This window comes from Polypterus senegalus, chromosome 10, assembly GCF_016835505.1.
Source record: "Polypterus senegalus isolate Bchr_013 chromosome 10, ASM1683550v1, whole genome shotgun sequence".
In the NCBI taxonomy this organism is placed as follows: domain Eukaryota; kingdom Metazoa; phylum Chordata; class Cladistia; order Polypteriformes; family Polypteridae; genus Polypterus; species Polypterus senegalus.
The window spans coordinates 147,972,636-147,998,149 of NC_053163.1; the positions used below are offsets into that span (position 1 = coordinate 147,972,636).

At 41.5% G+C, this 25,514-nt stretch overlaps 1 protein-coding gene across 1 annotated transcript in view; it reads right to left on the reverse strand.

The window, feature by feature from the left end:
• Positions 1-354: 354 nt before the first annotated feature.
• Positions 355-25,514, reverse strand: part of ccl25b (chemokine (C-C motif) ligand 25b) — a 54,541-nt gene continuing 29,381 nt past the window's right edge. Inside the window, exons 2-5 of the mRNA XM_039767034.1 lie at positions 8,031-8,143; positions 5,240-5,360; positions 4,969-5,077; positions 355-1,941 (exon numbers count right to left, since the gene is read on the reverse strand). Coding sequence (XP_039622968.1) covers positions 1,930-1,941; positions 4,969-5,077; positions 5,240-5,360; positions 8,031-8,094 — 306 coding nt within the window. The 5' untranslated portion in view covers positions 8,095-8,143 and the 3' untranslated portion in view covers positions 355-1,929. The remainder of the gene's footprint in view (positions 1,942-4,968; positions 5,078-5,239; positions 5,361-8,030; positions 8,144-25,514) is intronic.

The following is a 25,514-nucleotide window of genomic DNA, read 5'->3' on the forward strand; positions in this document are numbered from 1 at the left end:
GTATGGGATTAGCAAAAGCAGTGTTAATATTTGTGATGCACCACCTGTTGCAATAACAAATGAGGTGCATTTTATTGATATAAATGTTTGTGATGCACCATCTGTTAGAATAACAAATGTGATGCATTTTATTACTACAAATGTTTGTGGTGTACCATCTGTTGGAATGGCAAATGCATTGCATATGTCTCTGTTGTATCCATTTGGTATGGGATTAGCAAAAGCAGTGATAATATTTGTGATGCACAACCTGTGGGAATAACAAATGAAAAACATTTTATTGCTACAAATGTTTGTGATGCACCATCTGTTAGAATAACAAATGTGATGTATTTTATTACTGCAAATGTTTGTGGTGTACCATCTGTTGGAATGAAAAATGCAAAGCACGTGTCTCTGTTGTATCCATTTGGTATGGGATTTGCAAAAGCAGTGTTAATATTTGTGATGCATCACCTGTTGCAATAACAAATGAGGTGCATTTTATTGCTATAAATGTTTGTGATGCACCATCTGTTAGAATAACAAATGTGATGCATTTTATTACTACAAATGTTTGTGGTGTACCATCTGTTGGAATGAAAAATGCAATGCACGTGTCTCTGTTGTATCCATTTGGTATGGCATTTGCAAACGCAGTGTTAATGTATGGGATGCATTTTATTGCTACAAATGTTGGTCAGAGACATAGCAACCTGTGTCCATCCAGTTGCTATTTCTCTATTATATGTCATTTGGTATGGGATTTATAAAAGCAGTTCTAATGTTTTTGGTACTCCATCTGCAGCACATTTCATTACTACATGCATTACAAAATACATTCAAATAGATGGTACACTGCAAACGTTAACCCTGAGGTCTGCCCTGATTGTGTAGATTTTAACTGAGCTAAATGAATGGGCATATAAGGCTGCAGTACCAGTCCACAAAGGATGAATTTACACTGGTTCAGATAATGGTCTGAAGTGACTCAATTTGGATCATTAAATGAAACTCTAAACTGTATTAAATTGTTCCTGTTTGTGGATGGGTGCCAGCTGGCTGGCAGCATCAGAGCTGGGTGACAGCTTTCCAGATGCCCAGTTTTGCCTAGATACCCAGGCTTTACATTGTTGGCACATTTTAACACAATACCCTGGCCAAGATTCGAGGTGTTGTTGATCAAGTTTTGGCTCACTACACATTGAATGCCCAGGTGGCAGTCACACCCATTAGAAGAGGCGTATCCACCCTAATAAAAAAAGAAATTAAAAATAAAAATCCGAGCCGGGTTTGACAAGATGCCAATGGCTCGTTGCGCAGTTCCTAGCCAGTAACAACCAAACAGACCACACAGCCGTTTTGTTTAATGTAGTGGTTACACACATAACAGACGCCATGGGCTGTGCGAGTCTAAAGATGATATTCACAGTGTAAAGCACCAGAGTGAAAAATGATTTTACAGAAAGCCAAAGCTAAAGTCTCAAAAGCGTTCACATTTTTAATTAACCCTTTAATGGCTGTTTAAGAGAACCTCGTGGCACTTTGGCTGTCAAACACTGCAGCTCTTCACCTCCCCAACCTCAGGGAGGAGCTAAAACAAGCATAATTTGCATGTGTATATGTGTATCTATAAGTATATGTGCTCCACACACCAGCAGTATGCTGATAAAAATATCAAAGGACTACAATCAACTACACGCCCCTGCTATGGCTTCCCAAGTGTAACTATAGACATGCGTATAAGGACAGCGGCAGCGAGAGCTTCAGGCCTGTTACTGACGTAATCCTAACCCACCCGCCCCCCTACCCTATGGCATTACCCTGTACACTGGGTACCGGGCAGATTGAAGTGTAGTGTAGCTCCAACATTTGAGCGGTGCCTGCTGAGACCCCCCCTCAAAAGTGCACTGTGTGGCCTGGAAGCCCTCCAAACTTCTAGCATGGGTTTCACTGCTGCTTCTGCAAAAGAGAAAAAAAAAATAATAGACAAATTAAGAAAGTGATACCACGCCGTGCTAGAGTGGTGCAAAAATGTCACATAAAGCTGCAACCCACCCCAGAAGAACACCTCTAAGCAACTCCGTGAAAAGGGGATTGAGACACACAAGTCAGGAGATGGTGACAAGAAAATACCCAAGTGACTGAATATCCGGTTAAATCAATCATGAGGACGTGAGAAAGCGCAGAGCTGGAAATCTGATAGAGCAGGCTGAGTGATGGGAGGAACACTGAAGGAGTTACAAGTTACAGCGGCCGTGATTGGAAAGACAGCAACTGAGCCCTCCAACTCACACAGAAATGGAGGAAAAGTGTCAAGAGATATCAACAATTTTTAATCATTCTGTTATCTGTCTTCGATGGGTACTGTGGCTAGTAATTATAAAATCCATTCATTATTGTCCAGCTAAAAAGAAACCTACAGAGGTTCTGCTGTGTCCCTATGTGTGGTTCCATATGAGGAAGGCCCACCTCTCAATCTCTGTCAATGGACCGCTCCCAGCCCAAATTAAAGGCTCATGGGAACTGCTGTCCCTCCAATGGTATTTTTGTATGCACTTTGGAGGTGGGGGAGCTACAATTGTTGTTTCTTTGGTTTACGATTTAATTGTGCTCCTGTTTCTCGGATTACGATTTAAAGATTCTAGATTGACTTTGTTTGCAGTGAATTGCATTTTTAAGCAAATCCTTTTGCCGCCTTCTTCATAATTTCTTCATTTCATTAAAATTTGATTATTTTTTGTTAATAAACTCTCCTTTTAAAATGATTCTTTGTTTGCCTTGCTCTGTGCGATCCAGGGGTTTCTGGTAATCCCCTATCTAGTATGGAATTTTGAGTGTTTTATGGGGCATTTTGTAATATATTTTTGAACTTTTAGAGTCACTATATATATAATATATAATAATGATTTCTCTATATATAAAATCCAACGTCTGTCTGTCCCAGCAAAACTACTTAACTCTTTCAGGGCTGATGTCGACTTTTGTTAAAATTCAGGGGTAGAGGACGGTAATCAGCTGTAAACTATGATAAAACTCGCCCTTACGTTTTAGTTCAACTCTCTTTGCTAGAAAGAAAGTTACATAGCTTTGTTGATTTAACTTCGATTCCCTGCACATGCTTGAGTAGCGAAGAGCAAAAACGTCTAAAATGGCATCGATATCTTGTGAGAGACCAAAGCAAATGTGCAAAGCAAAATACTCCATGGATGTTTTACGTAATTTCGTTAAATAGGCCCCTGACTTGTCAGACTCCGAGTTTGATGCATCCTCCCGAGTGATCGGGAGATGGATATCGAAAACGAAAATGAGGTACCGGCATCATCTGATCGGTCCCCAGCTGATCGTGGTGCTGAACACTTTTGTGTAGCTGATGCGCCTACAGCAACATTCGCCTAGGAGGACCACCACTTATGATGACAAGAGGTACAAACCATATTGCGTCGCACTAAGCCCGCCACCACCACTCTCCTGCTGTGATGCTGAACATGCACCAGCAACAGCCACAGCACATAGCAACAGATGTTTTATGTTGATTTATGTGTGAAACCATTGCTTTGTGTGCTTTACAGAAAACTTGAGTTTTTTGGAAAAATAATTCAGCCTTCAAAGAGTTAATGGATTTAGATTGGGTTTTGTGTTTGAACATTCCGGTTGATTTTGCGACTTCTCTCATCGCGCTAAGAATCATGGTTCGATTGTAGTACCGATTTATTTGCGCGAATCTGGGAGAGATGCAGCGGGCTGCTGGGAGGGGGCCAGGGAACTCCTCCTCCTCTTCCTCCTCCTCCTCCTCCTCACTCACTCACTCACGCTGCAGCCTCAGGGCATAACCTTAACTCCACTTAGGTAGCGAACGAGAGAACTACTTCAGGGATTTAGATCGGCCGTTTTTCTAGAATTTGCTTGAACATTCCGGTTGATTTTGCAACTTCTCTCATCAGAGTTCGCTTGCAGGAGCGATATATTCATGCTAATCCGGAGACGGAGGCTGCAGGAAAAGGAGAGGGGGAAGAGTGACATTAGGAGTGGGGAGCCAGACGGGGCCCTCCTCGCTGTCCTGTTTCACTACTACTAGCAATAAGAAAAATATTAACAATCATTTACATTTATATAGTGCTTTTCTATCTACTCAAAGTGCTTTACAGAGACAGTGGGGAGCCACTTCAACCACCACCAATGTGTAGCATCCCCCTGGATGACGCAATGGCGGCCATTTTTGTGCCAGTATGCTTACCACACATTACGTTTTAGCTGGTGAAGGGAAGTAGAGATAGTTAACCAATAAGGGACAGGGGATGATTGTGGGGGCCAGAATGGACAAGACTGTGGTGAGAAATTTAGCCATTTCAGTGGGGAACACCATACTCTTTTCAAAAGATGCCGAGGTATGTTTTTTGACCACAAAGAGTTAGGACCTTTGCTTTACGTTTGAAGGACGGCACCATTTTTACAGTGCAGTGTCCCTGGCACTAAAGTGGGGCCCACAGTGTGAGTGCCCCCTGCTGGCCTCACCAACACCTCTTCCAACAGCAACCCATGCTTTTCCTAGTTGTACTGGCTGGGGCCCAACATGCTCAGCTTCAGGTGGAGGACCTGCTCTGAAGTGCCAGTGGGATGGCTGCCTTTTGCTGCACCTCCTCTGGGCTGGCTGGCTGGCTGGCTGGCTGGAGTCAGGGCTGCTTTCCTGGCTATTCCTGAAGAGCTCACACCATGTTAGCTATTTCATGTAAGTAACCACAACAGATGGCGCCTGAACCCAGTCTTCTGTAGCTGGTAGGCACCAACACTAACCACAGGGCCACTCTGTAGTGTAAATGTGAACTGATTACTGGCACTTAAGCGTATTACCAATAGGTATTATGGTGGATTTCACAGTTTATTGTTTTGTGTAGTGGGCCATCATAAACCTTGCCCCTTAGTTTTCCATATATCCTTTTTATTTTTATTTTTGTTTCTTTTTCATTCTGAAGATTTGTCACGTCTCACCTTCTGTCGGTCTTCCTGGGCTTGTTTATCAATCTTTGCCATAATCTTCTTCACCCATTTCGCCGTTGGATTAGCACAGATTACCTTTTTTCCTGAATTGGAAGTTAAGCTGTAAAGCAAAAAAAAAAAAAACACAAAATCTAATAAATAAAAGGCTAAAATATTGTCTAAAGTCCATAAAATGTCAATCATGAATGAAAACATAAAGCAGACTCTTACTTAACACCCCAGTCCCACCACCACAACCCAACTGTCCAGGAATACAACTTACACAATGGCTTGGATATTACAGCCACCGTCTGTCTCCTGCTTTCGGTAAGATTTGAACCCAGCCTTCATCGTCCTCGTGCTTACATGCTTGTTGTATTTCAAACAACAATTTTCATAAGAGCCTTAAAAAATGAAAAAAAAAAAATGTTTGTTACATATATGCACATTGTCAAGCATGGGCATCACCCTCTGGGCCCATCTGAAGCAGGTACTACCACCCTGGGTAGACAGGGGGTGCTCACGCTAACCTTCTTGCCTTTTCTTCCTTTTTTCACCTCCAAGAAGACTCCCTGTGAGGGATATTGACCCTTCTAGTCTCCAGAGGTGGTCAGTTTCTAAACTGACCACACCACAGAGCAGAGCTCCCTAAAACCCAGCCGAAGACGTCGTCAGAGTCAAGCGGCTTTCTTTTCCTCAGTTCATTTTGTTCTGTTGATTATCATGGCATGCATAGCGGCGTTTTTGTTTTGTGACTGAAATAAATGGGGACAGCTGGGTTGCAGCTCCAATATTTTCTTGTGAGAACCTGTAGTGCTTCAGCCACGGCATACGTGTAAAAATATCATCTTCAGAGAGAAAGATGAGTTAACATATGGAAGATGGAGGACTTTAAGAAGACAGGAACACTCGAAACTGGAATTGCTCTGCCAAAGGGACTTCTACAAAGTACTGAATTAAGGGTTTGAATACTTCTCTTTCTTCAGTTTTTGACTTTAAAGTTAATTTAATAAATTTGCAAACCTTTCTGAAAGCATGTTTTCACTTTGTCACTATGGGTTATTGAATGTAGATAGATGGGCAAAAATGGTCTTTTGATTCATAGCAAATTAAACATACAACAAGTGCGCAGAAAGGGAAGATGTCTGAATTTGTATATATATATATATATATATATATATACTAGGGGCAGTGCCCCCTACTTGCTTTACTTGCCCACCCCTCTCTCAGGGGGCACGCTTCACGCTTGCCACTTTGCATCTCTGCTGCTTGCATTGTGAAGTGGGGCGGGTGGGCTGAATGCACGCTAAGCTAAGGAGATGCGGACGGATCAGCTGCTGGCTTACTGCTCCTGCTGCCGACCTGCGTGTTCTGATTGTCGCGCTGCGCATCGATCATTTAAAATACTGTACAGCAGCTGTCCTTTTGTCTCACTTCCTTGTCTCGTGGGCCATTAAAGTGTCTCCAAGAAATTTTTAGTAAGTAGGGCGTGACATGCAAGAAGTCTCATGGAACTTCAAAGTGTCTCTCCGAGAAGATCACGTCTCCACCCAAGATTTTTTTTATTTTATATAAAATAAAATATATATACTAGCTGTGTAAGCCCATGCTGTAAAACGCCTGGGGTCCTACAAACTATTGAAATCATCAGAGAAAAAAATTGAAATGTAGAGATGTCAGGTAATTGAAAGGAACTACTCTGGGCTTCTCTCTCTTAGGAGGATTTGTTTTGCCGATGTGCGCACCTCACTTGTGTATCCTCGGCAGTGGAGCCCTTACCCCGAGTCCACCTCTCACTTCCGGACCAGACAGACAGACAAACACACACGCCCATGCGTAGCGTGAGATATATAGATATATATATATATGATATATATATATATATATATATATATATATATATATATATATATATATATATATATATACATACAGGGTGGGCAAAAGTATGTTTACAGTTGTGAGTATGCAAAAACATTTTATTCTTGTATTATCTTTGATTTATTAAATATTGTTATTATTTATTTGTATTATTTGTCTTCTTATTATTAGATAGATAGATAAATAGATAGGTAGATACTTTATTAATCCCAAGGGAAATTCACATAATACAGCAGCAGTATACTGATACAAAAAAAAAAATATATATATATATATATATATATATATTAAATTAAAGAGTAATAAAAATGCATGTAAAAACAGGCAGTAACTTTAAGTAATGTTAGCATTTACTCCCCCGGGTGGAACTGAAGAGTCGCACAGTGTGGGGTCTCCTCAGTCTGTCAGTGGAGCAGGATGGTGACAGTAGTCTGTCGCTGAAGCTGCTCCTCTGTCTGGAGATGATCCTGTTCAGTGGATGCAGTGGATTCTTCATGATTGACAGGAGTCTGCTTAGCGCCCGTAGCTCTGCCACGGATGTCAAACTGTCCAGCTTTATTCCTACAATAGAGCCTGCCTTCCTCACCAGTTTATCCAGGCGTGAGGCGTCCTTCATCTTTATGCTGCCTCTCCAGCACACCACCGCGTAGAAGAGGGCGCTCGCCACAACATTTTGGTAGAACATCTGCAGCATCTTATTGCAGATGTTGAAAGACGCCAACCTTCTAAGGAAGTATAGTCGGCTCTGACCTTTCTTACACAGAGCATCAGTATTGGCGGACCAGTCTAATTTGTCATCCAAATTATTATTATTATTATATTATTATTATACAAAGTAAGTGAACCAGTTGCCGTGGAGCAATGACAGAAGCTTCACTTCAGGCTCTGATATCGGAGGTTCAATTTCCATAAGGGGAAGGAAAGGCATACACCTGATGAACCCCAATTAGGGCGAAACACAAGTCATGTACTCTTTGTATTATTGGGCAGATACTGTATCACATGTCTATGATCTGCTTCTCTCAACTGAGAGGACGTGGTGGATGTTTGCTGACTGGCTGATCAACCACAAGCGATGTCTGATAGGTAATGACCATTTCAAGGGAGCTTCTGTGACTTCTCAGTTCACAGTATTTTGAATTGTTTAAAGGGGGGCTGACCATCCCTACAGATATCTGTCCAGCCACACTTACCTTGAGAAAAACTGAGGTACAGAAATGACAAAAAGAGGACGAGGAAGAGGGCGCGGAACTCCATGGTGGTGGCAGTGGTGGCAGTGGTGACGTCAAGGGTGATTCTGTGGCACCTTAAAAAAAAGACAAAAGAGTAATTGTTTAGTAAAAGACTATACAGAGACAAGGCCTCAAATCCCCTGGTTTAATATCCAGTATATAGCGCCTTTCACAGTGCCAATCATTGCAAAATGGTTTAGTACTGTACAAATCACAAAGAAGCAAGCTTCAGACAACCAGAAACATGGACATTTAAATATTTCGCTCAGATCCTAAAGGCCTGTAGGCGAGAATGGCTGGTGAGTCTCAGGCTGACTTCTAGTTGTTACGTATGTCAGACGACTTGCCAACTGCGGATCTCACTGCCGGACCATGTCAGCTTACACAACCGCAAATCACCAGGCACAACAATTCTAGTACAATACAATATAATTTATTTTTGTTTAGCCCAAAATCACACAAGGAGTGCCGCAATGGGCTTTAACAGGCCACTCCCTCTTGACAGGCCCCGAGCCTTGACTCTGTAAGAAGACAAGGAAAAACTCCCAAAAAATCACTGTAGGGAAAAAAATGGAAGAAACCTCAGGAAAGGCAGTTCAAAAAGAGACCCCTTACCAGGTAGGTTGGGCGTGCAATGGGTGTCAAAAAGAAGGCGGTCAGTTCAATACAACACACAGAACGGAATCACAAGTAAACCTGAATAAAGTATAAAAATACAAATATTTCAAGTATGGAGCAGAATTTAGCAGTAGATGATATCACATAATATGATCTGGACTATGATTTGGAATTTGATTTAGTGACTGCAGGAGGGCTTTCCAGCATAGACGTGCTCGCCCCTTTTTCTGACTCTGTAGAAAGAGTTAACGGTTTTTGCAATCTCACCCTTTCTTATTGTTTTTTCCATTCTGTCGTGGCGCATGCAACACAAGACATCAGACAGATGAGCGTCTCTTCTGTTTGTGAGGTCCAAGACACACGCATTTCTTATTCTTCACCACTGCACTCTGTGCATTGTACTTGAAGGTGAGTTCTGATTGGTTGTCAGCTCTCATGTGCACAGAGCCCGCCCCTATGGCTACAGACTAAATCAACCCAGTCTGATTTTACTGGAGTTAGTCGTGGACTGGTTGGAGTGGAGTGAGTCACTGGGTGCATCACATTATGCAACGGGCATTCATTGGGGGCACAGCGCTGACTGCCCCCAACCCGCTAAGATTATGTAAACATCTGGCGCCGCCGCGAGTGGCAGCCATTCCAGCAGCTCTGTATATGACTTTATCTTTTTACCTGTTTTTTCTCTACTTTTCTCTATTTCACTGATCACTTCTACCACTTTCTTTTATGTGGAATCGCTCCCTGGACACTTTTTACAACTTTTACTACTTGACATGGATTGTTACACTCCAAGACTCGCCTATTTAAGTAGTCAACTTCAAGTGCTGAGAAGAAATGCCCATGCCGTTGTGGTTCCCTATTTACCTGACGAGGTAAGAAGACGGTATCGGGGCAGCAGAGCCGGCGCTAAGATAAAAGCCAAGCGGCTTGCGAGAAACTGGCGATATAAACCTTCGATGCCTTCTGTGATCCTGGGAAATATAAACTCACTACAAAATAAGATCGACAAACTTGCTGTGCTGGTGAAAAATGTCAGAACCTACAGAGAATGCAGCTTGCTGTGTTTTAGTGAAACGTGGCTAACATGGTTCTGGGCTATTGATCTGGTCAGTTAAGTAGCAGAGGGGCTTGTTAATCAGTTTCAGCTGCTTTGCTGCACTAGAGGGGCAACAATGAGAAGACCCCCAAAACAGGAATGAATGGATTAACAGGCCGCTGCCATTTTTCCCTCCTCATCTGTTTTTTCACTAGTTTTGCATTTGGCTGTGGTCAGTGTCACTACTGGTAGCATGAGGCCATTCTGGGACCCTACAGAGGTGGCACAGGTAGTCCAACTTCTCCAGGATGGCACCTCAATGCGTGTTATTGCCAGAAGGCAATTTCATTAACAAAGGGAAGTCAGATGGAGGAACTCCTGTGAGAAATTAAGGCATGAGGGTTGCCCTGGACATGACATAAGCTGCATGGCCACAACGCCATATGCAATAACTTTTACTTTTACACAAACTGGGACAGTAGCTTCTCAAGAGGAAGGTAACAATCCTTAGCACAATAAGGAAAAATAAGCCAGAGCTCCCATCTCAACTGCTGGCCACACAGAATAGGCCAGTGAAAACATAAAAGTTTGTCTAAATCAATGACACATTCTTGATGCACAATGTGACCTGCCAGAAATGATAATGGACTATAATGCTACAAAAAGAGGAGTGGAGAATTTAGACAAAACATTACGCTGGATGCTGGCCACAAGCAAATTTTTCAACATATTGAACATCTCAGAAAAAAATACTTTGTCATCTCGACAACCTTAAACTGAGACAACAGGGAGAAGGAGAGGAGCAGGGTAAGCCGTTGGTGACACCTCACATGATATTGGGACGACATGTGCCAAAGACCCCAGCATGTACAGCCATTGTGTCGATTCAGCAGCCCAATCCACGGGGGAATCAATGACAGCACCTGCAGTGTGTATGCATGGCGAGTGTGTTTGTGTGTCTCACTGTGTTATATTAGCCTGCATTACAGAACTGTGTAGAAAATGGAAATATTCAGTTCTGCTTGATAAACAAATACAATGTGATCTGTGGTTAAAGAGTAAACAGGTTATTTACATTGCTTGTTAAAATAAAGTGACCATTTGATTTTTAAAAAAAGTCCCTCAATAGTACATACGTAGTTAAAATGTAAGTTGAGATTCAACACAATTATTTTTCATGCTTCTCAAAGAGAAATTAAAATACAATTTTTGTAAACTACTGCATTTGTGAAGGAGTGAAGTGTGGGGTTATCCAGAACTATCATTGACTGTATTTCAATAATTTGTGTAGTGACTTATAAAACTACAATCTTACATTAAAATATACTGCTCAAAAAATTTAAAGGAACACTTTTTAAACCGAGTATAGAATCAAGTCAGTGAGACTTCTGGGCTGTTGGTCTGGTCAGTTAAGTAGCAGAGGGGCTTGTTAATCAGTTTCAGCTGCTTTGGTGCACTAGAGGGGCAACAATGAGACGACCCCAAAACAGGAATGAATGGTTTAACAGTTGGAGGCAACTGTCATCTTTTCTGACTGTTTCTTCACTAGTTTTGCATTTGGCTACGGTCGGTGTCACTACTGGAAGCATGAGGCCATACCTGCAAGCGAACTGTGATACTTAGCGCAATGAGAGAAGTCGCAAAATCAACCAGAATGTTCAAGCAAATTATAGAAAACAACAGATCTAAATCCGTGAAGTAGTCCTCTCGTTCGCTAAGTAGGCGGAGTTAAGGTTACGTCCCGAGACTGACGCGTGAGTGTGGAGGGCCCCGCAGCCCGGTGAGTCTCTCTCAGATTCGTGTTAATAAACTGGTACCGCAAGCGAACTATGATACTTGGCGCAATGAGAGACATTGCAAAATCAATCGAAATGTTCAAGCAAATTATAGAAAAAAAAAACAAACAAACGATCTAAATCCGTGAAGTAGTCCTCTCGTGAAAAGCGGACAGACAGACAAACGGGTCTAAAAAAACTATAAGAAATTTCGCGCTTGTACTATGAAATTTTTCAAACTGTTTCTTAGCGAGCGCCTATGGGCCAAGCGTAACCTACATTCCAAATTTTGGGATATTTCGTGATGAGTGAGTTAGTGATATATATATATATATATATATATATATATATATATATATATATATATATATATATATATATATATATATATACTGCTCACAAAAATTAAAGGAACACTTTAAAGAAACACATTAGATACATCAGATCTCAATATGAAGTTGGATATCTATACAAATAACGACAGGGCAATGTCTTAGGAACAAAAGGATGCCAAGTCTTTTAATGGAAATAAAAGTTTTCTGCCTACAGAGGGCTCAATTGTGTAGACACCCTAAAATCAGAGTGAAATGAAGATGTGGCAGGCGAGTCCATTTTTCAAAAACTTAATTTCTGCTACTCAAAATGCTTTTCAGTATCTTGTGTGGCCCCCACGAGCTTGTATGCATGCTTGACAACGTCGGGCATGCTCCTAATGAGACGACGGATGGTGTCTTGTGGCATTTCCTCCCAGATCTGTATGAGGGCATCCCTGAGCTGTTGTACAGTCTGAGGAGCAACCTGGCGGCGCCTAATGGACCGAAACATAATGTCCCACAGATGTTCTATTGGGTTTAAGTCAGGGGATCGTGAAGGCCATTCAATTGTTTCAATTCCTTCATCCTCCAGGTACTGCCTGCATACTCTTGCCACATGAGGCCGGGCATTGTCATGCATTAGGAGGAAACCAGGACCTACTGCACCAGCGTAGGGTCTGACAATGGGTCCAAGGATTTCATCCTGATACCTAATGGCAGTCAAGATGCCGTTGTCTAGCCTGTAGAGGTCTGTGAGTCGCTCCATGGATATGCCTCCAAGATCATCACTGACCCACCACCAAACCAGTCATGCTAAACGATGTTACAGGCAGCATAATATTCTCCACGGCTTCTCCTGACCCTTTCATGTCTTTCACATATACTCAGGGTGAACCTGCTCTCATCTGTGAAAAGCACAGGACGCCAGTGGTGGACCTGCCAATTCTGGTATTCTATGGCAAATGCCAATTGAGCTCCCCGGTGCTGTGCAGTGAGCACAGCACGCAGTAGACATTTGGGCCCTCAGGCAACCCTCATGAAGTCTTTCTGGTTGTTTGGTCAGAGACATTTACACCAGTGGCCTGCTGGAGGTCATTTTGTAGGGCTCTGGCAGTGCTCATCCTGTTCCTCCTTGCCCAAAGGAGCAGATACTGGTCCTGCTGATGGGTTATGGACCTTCTATGGCCCTCTCCAGCTCTCCTAGAGTAACTGCTTGTCTCCTAGAATCTCCTCCATGCCCTTGAGACTGTGCAGGGAGACACAGCAAACCTTCTGGCAATGACACGTATTGATGTGCCATCCTGGAGAAGTTGGACTACCTGTGCAACCTCTGTAGGGTCCAGGTATCGCCTCATGCTACCAGTAGTGACACTGACTGTAGCCAAATGCAAAACTAGTGAAGAAACAGTCAGAAAAGATGAGGAGGGAAAAATGTCAGTGGCCTCCACCTGTTAAACCAGTCCTGTTTTGGGGTCATCTCATTGTTGCCCCTCTAGTGCATCTGTTGTTAATTTCATTAACACCACAGCAGCTGAAACTGATTAACAACCCCCTCTGCTACTTAACTGACCAGATTAATATCCCATAAGTTTCATGGACTTTATGCTATACTCTGATTAAAAAGTGTTCCTTTAATTCTTTTGAGCAGTATATATATATATAGATTACTTGAAGAAGTGACTTATTACTTGATCAACTGATAACTAAAAAGATGGCGCATTTATATGACAGAATGAATGTGTGTTTTTTTTTAATTAACTTGAACTTATAACTTATAATAGTTGACTCATTCATTCTTTCTCATTCACAATTATAAATCCATTTTAGAATAACATGCTGTAATAACAATATTTTCCATTAAAGTACTACAAAGCAGTACTTAAATATGACGGACTGTACCCTGATGTATGAAATTTCTTAACTCAGCTGCTGAAAGAAGAATCGAAAATAAGCTCTCCCACAGAAAGCGTGCAATGTTATTTCAATTTTGAATAACTTCACTTAGTTACGGTGGATTGGGATTACAAACAATTAGGGAAAGGAACAACATCTATAATGACCAGTTTACTCGCCAAGAACATAAATATGAGTTCAAAAGATGAAGTGAAAAAGACAAGTTGGACAGACGTCGACTATTCTCGTCAGTATCTGCGTTGTTTACTGACAGAATGGAAGTGGAGATTCCGGAAAAAAAAAAAAGTGCGCGCACTACTTCCGCAAATGCTGATCGGTGTCCGGTATTCAATTTTATCAATAATAACGATATGGAGATTTCTAAATTTTAGGAGCCGAAATTCAATTTCAAAATTTTATAAATTCCTCCTGGACAATCCATAACGTGTTAAAAAAAGGGGCATGTCCGGGAAAATGAGGATGACCGACAGCAGTAATCCTGGCTGTGCGTAACCGAAAATCAGGCCACGCGCAACCTAGAGAAAATACGATCTTAAAGAGAATAATGTTCATCTCAACAGTAAAACAATGACGTGACAACATAAACACGTCATGTCATTTTCTAACCTGCTTAATCCAGTCCTGTGGGGGTTGCCATTCCCAGCAAGTACAGGATGGCAGGGTGGAAGGCAAGAAGATAACCTGGAGAGGGCGCCAGTCCGTTGCAGGGCAAGCACACACACACACACACTAGGGCCAGACACGCGCACACAGACAAACACACACTATGGCCACACACGCACCAAACACACTTGGGCCACACACTGGCATTTTTTTGCTTGTCTTTGGACAGTGGGAGCAAACCCATGCAGACCCTGGACTCCATACTGCAAGGCAGCAGTGTGACCACTGCGCCACCATGCCACTTCAACATAAAAATACAAAAAAAAAAAAAAATGCAGTTCTACATTTTAGGAAAAAAAGAAAAAAACATGAGCAGCCATAAGCTAAAGTAAATAAACAGGCAATGTGTACAATCCTGTTTATTAAAATGCATGCCTAAAACCGACAAATGAAATCTGCCTACACTCTTCCCATGAGCCTCAAATAGTGAAGTAAAATACTCTGCCAAGATCAACAGGACTGATAACATCAGATTTGAGTTTCTCTGTTTCTATATTGGTTGGTGAAACAATTAGAAAGGAATTAAGTTTGATACATGACTGAAACACACACACACACACATACAGAGCCAATCTAGAAATATAACAGTAAGAGTTCAGCCCCGGGGTCAGCAGTCAAAGTCAAAGCAGTAACCGGACTTTTACGTGGGTTCAGTAAAGGACTCGCCTTGGATTGTCCATCCCACGCATTATGAAATCTCCTTTTCCTTCCCTCTTACTCTTTACTGGTTTGTGTGGTTCCTCGAGTGGTTCGTTGCTTTTTAAAGAGCCGTTTCATTTCATGCTGGGAAGGCTTGTGGTGATATGGGTCCACAGCTCGTTGAGTAAAGGCCATTTTTAAATAAATAATCAATGTGCTCGCGGCTTAGCGAGGGGACGTTGGGCCATAGTGAGCCGCGGGACGATCCAGGGTGTGGGCGTTTCTCACCTAGTGCACAGGTGAGGAACTGCCCACATTCATGATTGTCTCGCGGCTAATGCTGCAGCTGCTGTGGCCCTCGTCATTTTAAAAAGAAGCGCGAGTCGGTTTTAAAGGGGAAGAAAAGAAACGTTCGGAGGAAAAAAGTGGAGAGAGAGAGAAAGGAAAGGAGAGGACGGAGGTTACCGGGAGCAGGAGAGGAAGCAGACGGTGCGTGAGTGTGGTGAGCGCTGATCGAGCGCTCGTGGACAGCTGCATGGAAGCTGGGTGTTAGGCCGACACCCACGTGTTGGTGTTGATGTCGCTCCCGCTGAGCGATCAGGTAGCGGGAGTGACCAGGGAAGGCGACTGGCCGCAGAGAGGCCATGGAAAGGCAGCGGAAGTCGGGAGACTTGGTGCTGGAATCCCCAACGTGGGCGACCTGGCCGTTGGTTGGAAACCAAGTTCTCCGGGACTGGGATGAGTGCCATACCGAAGCCAGGGATCGGGAGGTCTCCAGTCTCGTGCGTGTGTTTCAGGAGGGCAGCTGCAGAGAGCGTCTTGCCTGCTGCGATGCCCAAACGGGATTAGCAGGTGAGACGCTAACAGAAGAGCACCAGATTTGTTATTGTTTTAAAGACTGCTTCCACAAGAAGATTTAACCTCACGTTTTAAAGGATTGTTTTTTCTATTTAATGATTTTTTAACCTCCACGTGTTCATTTAATGGATTATTTATTTATTTATTGAAGATCTGCACTATTTATTTGAACACTTGTTTTTGTTGACTGTTTTTTAATAAAAGCACTGTTACACTGTCTACCTTCCCCTTGCTCAGTAATTTGCCTCCATTGACTAGCTCACTCGGCAACATTATCGACGGTGTTGGGGTTCAAGTGCTTCCAATAGCAATGGGAGTGTGGAGCCAGAACCCACATCGTCACAAGGCTTCTATCTTTGCACAGGACATCAGTTCCTTGGGCTTTGAAAAGCTTCAGTGGACGAAACAGAAAACTTTAATGTCCAGTAGGCAACCAAGTAGGAGACGAACCAGTCGGGAAAACCTGAGCTAAACGTGTGTTTGAGTTTGCAGAAAGAGTGCTTTTAATAATTAGGAACCCATTGGCATTTCACAAACACGCAATCATTTATGGAGCCTGTTTGAAGGTCCCTCCTGTCCACCACACTACTTGGTCACTTGTTCCAAGTGTCTGTAAACTTCCTAAAGTTGATGTGAAATTTCCCCTTCACAAGTTCTGAACTGTGTCTCCATGTTCTTGATGAACTCATTTTAAACTCACCGTCTCGATCCACTGAAATAATTCCCTTTATAATTTTAAACACTTCAATCAGGTCTCCTCTTAACTTCTTTTGCTTAAACTGTAAAGGCTCAGCTCTTTTAATCTTTCTTCATAACTCATCCCCTTTAGCCCTGAATTCAGCCTAGTCGCTCTTGTCCAGACTGCAAATCAAAGTACAGTAGTAACACCAGACAGTAACTGTCAAAAAGGGAGAGAGGAATGATTGATTGACAGCTTTAAGCCCCACCCTCAAATTATGTATTCTGATTAATGCCACACCCCAAATTGTAAATGATTAAAGTTAAACCCCACCCAAAATTATGAATTATGAAATGTGGACCCACCCCAATTATGAATATTAGGCTCTACCCCCAATTATGAAAGTTATGCCGCCAGTGACACTAGAATTCATAATACCAGACAGTAACTGTCAAAACGGGAGAGAAGAATGATAGATTGACAGCTTTAAGCACCACCCTCAAATTATGTATTCCAATTTACACCCTGACCCAAATTATAAATGATGAAACCTAAGCCCCACCCAAAATTATGAAATTTGGAGCCTGCCCCAGTTATGAATTATGAACGTTATGCTGCCAGTGACACATTATTTCATTTTAAAAACACTCGATTCAAAAATAATAATATTAAGAAAATATAAAAATCATAGGCGCCTCATTAAAATATACATTTCTCTTGCTTGTAATACACAGCCAAGCAAGTGTGTGCTTTGTATAATTCAAAACTAACAATATTAAGATAATAAAAAATATAAAAGTAAAACACACTTCTCTTCCTTGTGTGTATCATTTTAAAATTCAAAACTAATAATATTAAGAAAATATAAAAATAATAGGAGCCACATTAAAATATACACTTCTCTTTCTTGTAATACATAGCCAAGCAAGTGTATATCATTTAATGAGGCTCCTGTTACTTTTATATTATTAGATTTGAATTTTAAAAAGATGCACACTTACAAGGAAGAACAGTGTATATTTTAATAAGGCTCCGGTTACTTTTATATTTTCTTAATATTATTAGTTTTGAATAATAATAATAATAATAATAACATTTATATAGCATTTTTCTCACTACACAACGCAGGGATGACCCGAGACGAGAACCCATGATCTCCTTAAGGTATTCTAGTGTTTTTAAAGTAAAGTCACATGTCACAGGTAGCATAACTTTCATAATTCATAATTTGGAGGTGGGGCATAAACCATAATTCATCATTTGGGAGCATTACTACTTCAAGTCCACGGAGCTGTGAGGTGGGACGTCCAATGGCGTGCAGTCCAAATCAGACTGAGAGTTCATTTTTAAGACTATAGGTGGCTCTGCAGAGTGTTGCCATAGGGCAGCCATTTTTGGTCCCTAAAAGCCTGTCCACAAGAGGGTTCCAGAAAGACCCTTTACTTAGATTTGTAACAGACTCCATACAGTAAATGTCCATGGACAGATGGTAACAGATTTGTGAAATTCTAAAGGTTCCTAATTTTAAAAAGCCTCTCACGGCTTAATTCAGGCTCAGTCCAGTTTTTCTGATTCTGTTGGTGTCCATACTAGGTAGCCTATACCATACTTTACAGATTTCAGGTTTTTCTACATATTAGGAAGTTTTTCAAAGCACAAAGAGCCAGCGTCGTTGGCGAAGTACCCATCCCAGAATGAAACGGTGCTTTGTCAGGCAATGTCTCAACGAGGAACCACATATCCGTGCGCAGAGCCATAAAGTGCCATTAAAGAAGCAGCACGTTTAAGAGCGCACTCTGCTCCTCATTCCAGATCTCACTGAACCGCTCAAGAAGTTACAATAACATCACTATGACGGTCTGTCAGTTTCCAAAAGGTACATTTTCCATCTGGTAGTTCCATTTCTTAAAAAACCGTAGAAATGTTTCGTTTAAAGAGCGCTTCACGTCATTTGTTTGACCTCTCATGACCTGAACCTTCGCGGTTTTGCGAGCGCACAGTGCGGGAGGTCCAGCTGGGAGGCGAGTGCGCTTTACTCCGGCATCTGCCCAAAGGGCACTCTGGGAAGCACTTGAGTTTAGCAAAGGCAGAGTGGAATAACACGACGTGATCATTAAACTGCCCGACGGCGGAGAATTCCGACGACATTAACTCTCACATTAAGACCCTTCACTGTTAGGCGATCTCGACAGATGCCCTGAAGGCAACAACAACAAAAAAAAAAAGGCTTACCAGACCCGAAACCTTAAAGCCGTGCAGCGCAAAGAGCATCAGGCGTCTCTTTAGGAGCGCAACGAGGAGCTGAGTCGGCTTACACGTCCTTAGACATGTTGGAACACTTCAGTAGGGTGAGATTTTCACTTTAGGAAACATTTGCTGCAAAGTCACCTGCTTTGTCGAAAGCCGTGCGCATATTTAAGCCGCAGCCGCAGATTTGAACAGAGAAACTCGACGGCATCAAATGCCATTTGATCCTGATTGCAGTTTATTTTTAATTGTATTCTCAAAGGATACATTTCCCATATATATTAAACTTCTAATTAGGGGTTTTCTAACTGTGGGAAATCTTTTGGTAAACTTTAATCAGTTGTAGGAAGCCTCCGTTATAATTATCAGGTTATAGTAATTATATATACACTCACTGAGTAAATTCTTAGGACCACCATATTTAATCAATGTGGACGAGAAGAGGCCACTCAGCCCAGCAAAGCTCGCCAGTACCCTGCACTTAATTTTTCTAAAATAACATCACGTCGAGTTTTGAAGCTCCCTAAAGTCCTCCTGTCTGCCACACTACTTGGTCACTCATTCCATGTGTTGTTGGTTCTCCGTGTGAAAAAAAAAAAAAATTCCTAATGTTCGTGCGAAATTTACTCTTCACAAGTTTCTGTGTCCACGTGTTCTTGATCAACTCATTTTAAAGTCACTGTCTCAATCCACTTTACATTTAATTCCCATCATAACTTTAAATATTTCACTCAGCCTCTTAATCTTCTTTTGCTCTTTTAATCTTTCCTCATAACTCATCCCTTGTAGCCCTAGACTCAGCCCTGTCACTCTCCTCTGGACCTTCTCTAGCGCTGCTATGTACTTTTTGTAGCCTGGAGACCTAAACTGCACCCAGGACTCCAAATGAGGCCTCACCAGTGCATCATAAAGCTGTAGCAGAACCTCCTTGGGCTTGCACTCCACACATCAAGGCGCTATATAGCTCTTTTAATCTTTCCTCATTATTCATCCCTTGTAGTCTTGGAATCAGCCTAGTTGCTCTTCTCTGGACTTTTTCTATCACTGCCATTTCCCATTCCTTTTGCTTTCAAAACAGCCTAATTTCTTCGTGACATGGATTCCACAAGATGTTGGAAACCTGTTCATGCTTGTGATGCGCCATCTGTTGGACTTATAAAATCAGTGCTAATATTTGTGATGTGCCTTTTGTTGGATTCATAAAAGAAATACTAGTGATTGTGACTGTGTCATGTTACACACCATCATGCGACTTTTTCAGATCTGTCAGCTGCACATCTCCGTTCTACCACATCCCGCTGTATTCAGATCCAGTGACTGGGAAGGCCACTGAAGAACACTGACCTCACTGTCATGTCCATGAAACTAGGCTGCTTTGTGACATGGTGCATTATCATGCTGGAAGTAGCCATTAGAAGATAGATAAATTGTGACCATGGAGGGATACACAAGGTCAGCCACAATATTCAAATTAATTAATTAAGTGATGACTGACTGGTAATTATGGGCTCAATGTTTGCTTAGAAAACATTCCTGACACCATCACATCACCGCCACTTGACACAAGGCAAGCTGGCTGCATGGATTCGTGCTGTTGGTGCTAAATTCTAATGCTACCTTCTGTGTACCTCAGCAGAAGTCAAGATATCACCACACAAGGCTTCATTTTTCCAGTATTCAGCTGTCTAGTTTTGGTGAGCCTGTGCCCACTGCAGCCTCACCCTTTTCTTTTTGGCTGACAGAAGTGGAACCCGATGGGGTCTTCTGCTGTTATAGTCCATCCACCTCACAACTTGACGTGCTGTGCATTCTGAGATGTTCTTCTGTTTGCCACATGTGGGCGATCTGAGTTATCTGGGTTACCGCATCCCTTTTCACAGCTCAGGCCTGCCTGGCCAGTCTCCTCTGACCTCTCTCATCAACGTGGTATTTCTGTCCACAGAGCTGACGTTCAATGGATATTTTTGTGCACAATTCTGAGTAAACTCTATAGACTGGTATGGGCAAAAACCCCAGAATCCCACAGAAATCATTTAACAATCATGCCATGGTCAAAATCATTGAGATGAACTCATTGTCTCATTCTGGTGTTGGATGTGAACATGAACTGAAGCTCCTGACCTGAGGCTGCATGATTTTATATAATACGCTGCTCCCACGTGATTGGCTGATTAGATAACTGCATGGATAAGCAGGTGTACGGGTGCTCCTAATAATGGGCCCAGTCAGTGTATTTAAGTTTATAATTATTACTGTTTCACTATTTACATGTTTTGTTAACACCTTAGATGCTGTGATGAGAGGTCCGTTGGGAAGCGTGAGTTCTTTTTAGTAAATACTCATGAGTCTCAGAGTTTGCAGGCTCCGAATGGGCAGAGGTGAACGTATGAGCGTGCATGGACCACTCCGAGGTTGATTGGGGTGCTTGGCTGATCATGTATTCACATACATTTTCGAGCGGATCAGTCTCAAGCAGGCTCAGTTGGGTTCAGGTGGGAGGAAAAAACCCGATCTCAATTGAGCCCTCCATGGTAGAGAGGGGAAAACAAAAAGGAAGAATAAAAGAGGGAAGGAAACGGAACTGAGAAAAGGATGGAGGGTAATGAAAGAAAAAAGAAAGAGGCAGAATCAAGGAGGAGGAGGAGGAGCCTGTGTGATGCAATGCAAGTAGATGGTCTTGAAGACGTCCTCCATAGAAGCACACAGCTGGCATTTGAGGGGCGCGGGTCACTCCTACTGAGTGATTTTGTGGAGCAGGAGTGACCGACCGCTTCAGAGGGGCTCCCACATGAGGAGTGCAGAACCAAGGCCCTGCTGGCATCCTGGGACTGACAGATGACCCAAGCTGTGCCAGGGTTGACTGCGCCTTCTGGTGGACGTCTCCAGTCATCAGGGGTAAGCAGAGAAGACGTCAGTTTTTAGGAAAGAGGCACTGTGGCTCGGGACTGTGTTTCTAATGGAAGAAACCTGCCTGGGATTTTAACCTCATTTATTAATGGATTATTTATTAGTTAATTAAAGCTCTACTTTTTAGCACAGGGGTTTTTATTGTGGACTTTTTATTATGAAGAAGACTTACACTGCGCTTCTGGGCACTATTTGTTTTGTTTTTGTAAATAAAAGCACTCAACACTTTGCATCAACCCCTTGCTGATTCTGTGGGTATCCTTATTTGCTCGGCTCATCCTCTGTTAAGATGTTGATGGTCCCGGGTTCAAGTGGCTCCCAGAAGTTACCTTGGAGTGTGAAGCCAACCCAGACAGTCACAGATGCCCTTTAAAGTTACCTCTATTGATTTCACTTTTTTTATTAAGTTTTTTTCCCATAAATTGCATCCAAACAGTGAGAGCTCATATGGAGGATCAGACAAGGATGCAATGAATAATAAGGGCTGAACACACGCAGCTTCGGCGTCCTTTTCATTTGTATGGCTTAAATAACAGCAGGGAAGTGAAATCATAACAAGAAGAAATACTTTGTCTCACGTTATTGAGCTCATGCAATATTTTCATAAACCCCACTGAGTTCCAAGACTAACATCATAAACAGGCAGTACTGGGAAACAGTGAGCTTTATAAAAAAAAAAAAATCCAAAGATGCAGGAAGAACAGCAAGAACTGGCTGGATTGAAAACCAGCAGTCACCATGGAGTTCATTTCACAGAGATGTGCAGCCAAGCTCCACATCATGGAATGTTTGTGATGCACCATCTGTTGGATTTGTAAAAGCAGTGCTAATGATTATGGTGCTCCATGTGTTGGATTTGTAAAAGCAGTGCTAATGATTATGGTGCTCCATGTGTTGGATTTGTAAAAGCAGTGCTAATGATTATGGTGCTCCATGTGTTGGATTTGTAAAAGCAGTGCTAATATTTGTGATGCGTCACCTGTTGGATACGTAAAATCAGTGCTAATATTTGTGAGACGCCATTTGGTGGATTTGTAAAAGCAGTGCTAAGGATTGTGGTGTGCCATGTGTTGGATTTAAAAAAGCAGTGCTAATGATTGTGGTGCGCCATGAGTTGGATTTGTAAAAGCAGTGCTAATGATTATGGTGCGCCATGAGTTGGATTTGTAAAAGCAGTGCAAATGTTTGTGATGTGCAATCTGTTAGTTTTATAAAACCAATGCTAATATTTCTGATACGCCATCTGTTGGGTTTGTAAAAGCAGTACTAATGATTGTGATGCACCAATAGTTTTGTAAAAGCAGCGCTGATATCTGTGATGCACCACCTGTTGGATAGCAGAGACATAGTCACCAGACGGACACAGAGACACTTGTCTTTTTATTAAGGTGGACTAGCTGTGCTTCCCATCTAAGATGGACTGAAATCTAAATAATCAGCATATACCTCAGCGTAGAAATTTTATAGTGCAGTGTGTCCGTCCAGTGTCTGTTTCTCTGTTGCATACCGTTTGGTGCAGGATTCGTAAAAGCAGTGTTAATAATTGTGATGCGCCATCTGTTGGATTCATAAAAGCAGTGCTAATGTTTGTGGTGGACTTGCTCTGCTGCCCTTCTAAGTCATTTCTTATTTATCACTGAAGCTTGCTTTCTTTCCCCTTTAAGGATGGTATCTGTGAGTGTGTAAGATACATAATATATTTAAAAAATTCTAAAAAGAAACAAATATTTCTATACCTTCCATTTCGTGTATATATACTGTAGTATTAGAGCTAAGTAATATATTAGCAATTAATCGACCCATCATGTCTAAAGTATTTATGACAGTACAGTATATGCACACTTAACTATACAATAATTTTAAAAATAAAGCTGCCAGAGTGGGTCTTCAGTGCATTGCCATAGAGAAACCATTTTTGGTTCCCAAAAGACCCTCCCACTTGATGATCCCAGAAAGAGCTGTTATTCATTTAGATCCATAGCAGCCTCCATACAGTAAATAACAATGAATAGATTGCAGCCGATTTGAGAAATCAATGGGCTCCTGATTTTAAAAGGACTCTCGCTGCATACAATTACACTGATTAAGTTTGGGTTTTCTTTATCTGCTTGTGTCCTGCTAGGTAGAGCCTACCATATATTAAAGATTTTATATTTTTCCACACACGTCAAAGCACAAAGAGCAAACTTTGAGAACCCCTCCCAGAATGAAACGGTGCTTTGTCAAGCAAGACTTCTACAAAGAACCATAAAGCGTCATTTAAAGACCAGAGTGGGCTTGACGATTGGCTAGACTTTAATTTTGTTTGTCCACAAATTAGAAACCTTTTGAAATACCAAAGAACCAACTTCATATGCAAAGAAGGCCAGAATAAAATGTCGCTTTGCAAAGCAATGGAGCTACGAGGAATCACACAGTCGAGTAAAGTGACATCACTGGAAAAAACGGGAAATGGCAGAATGTTACATTTACAAAAATGTATTTTAAAATTATTTACTTTATATTACATGTATTGTTTATGTTCCACTTCTGAACATAACTCAACCATCTTTAATTTATTGAATCCTGTGGGATGTACAATATACTAATTTTAGTCATTTAGGAAGAAATCAAAATAGTTCTATTTAGTCCTCATCGGAATTTAATACGCAGCAGGCGAATTCACCTTCAGCGCAGGCTGGATAACGTGGCGGTAAAGTCACGTGACTTTCAAAGAAGCGACAGGTTGTGAGTTTGAGTTATTGAAGCCGGTGAAGAGCAAAATGTTAGTGAAATGAAAGTTAAAAAACACACACACACGGTCCTCCGTTTTGCGTTTATCTTTGAATTCTCTTATATTTTATTAAACTATGCTCACTATCTACCGTCACAAATCAGTAAATATACTATTAAGTTGTTTAGATTTACTCGCTTAGTACGGGTACATTTACGTACTTAAAAAAAAACAAAACTTGTGACTTTCGTTACGGGTCAACTACTTTCAGCATTGCTGTTTATTTGTATTATCATAACATTGCCCAACCAGAAACTGCAAATTACAGAATTTTCTCGTTTAAAATTATATATATTATTATATTAATATATATATATATATATCCATCCATCCATTTTCTAACCCGCTGAATCCGAATACAGGGTCACGGGGTCTGCTGGAGCCAATCCCAGCCAACACAGGGCACAAGGCAGGAACCAATCCTGGGCAGGGTGCCAACCCACCGCAGGACACACACAAACACACCCACACACCAAGCACACACTAGGGCCAATTTAGAATCGCCAATCCACCTAACCTGCATGTCTTTGGATTGTGGGAGGAAACCGGAGCGCCCGGAAACCCACGCAGACACGGGGAGAACATGCAATATATATATATATATATATATATATATATATATATATATATATATATATATATATATATATATATATATATATAATACTGCATAATAGATAGATAGATAGATAGATAGATAGATAGATAGATAGATAGATAGATAGATAGATTGTGAAAGAAGGTGCCAGGCAGCAATTTTTGCACTTTATATTTTATGAATATTTAACATTTATTCTATAATCTATACCGTTACATAAATATAAATAAATGTATTTTATAATATATCACTGTTTCCAAGGTGCAATTTGTGTTCATATTTAGTTCTACATTGGTCATGGCAATCTGGCACAGCCAAAGAAGCAGTGTCCTTGTACCGTTCTTGTACATTTCCGCTTTTAAATACTAACCTTTTGTATTTTTGTTAGTTTGTATTGTTGTATAGTTTTGGTATAAGCAAACCT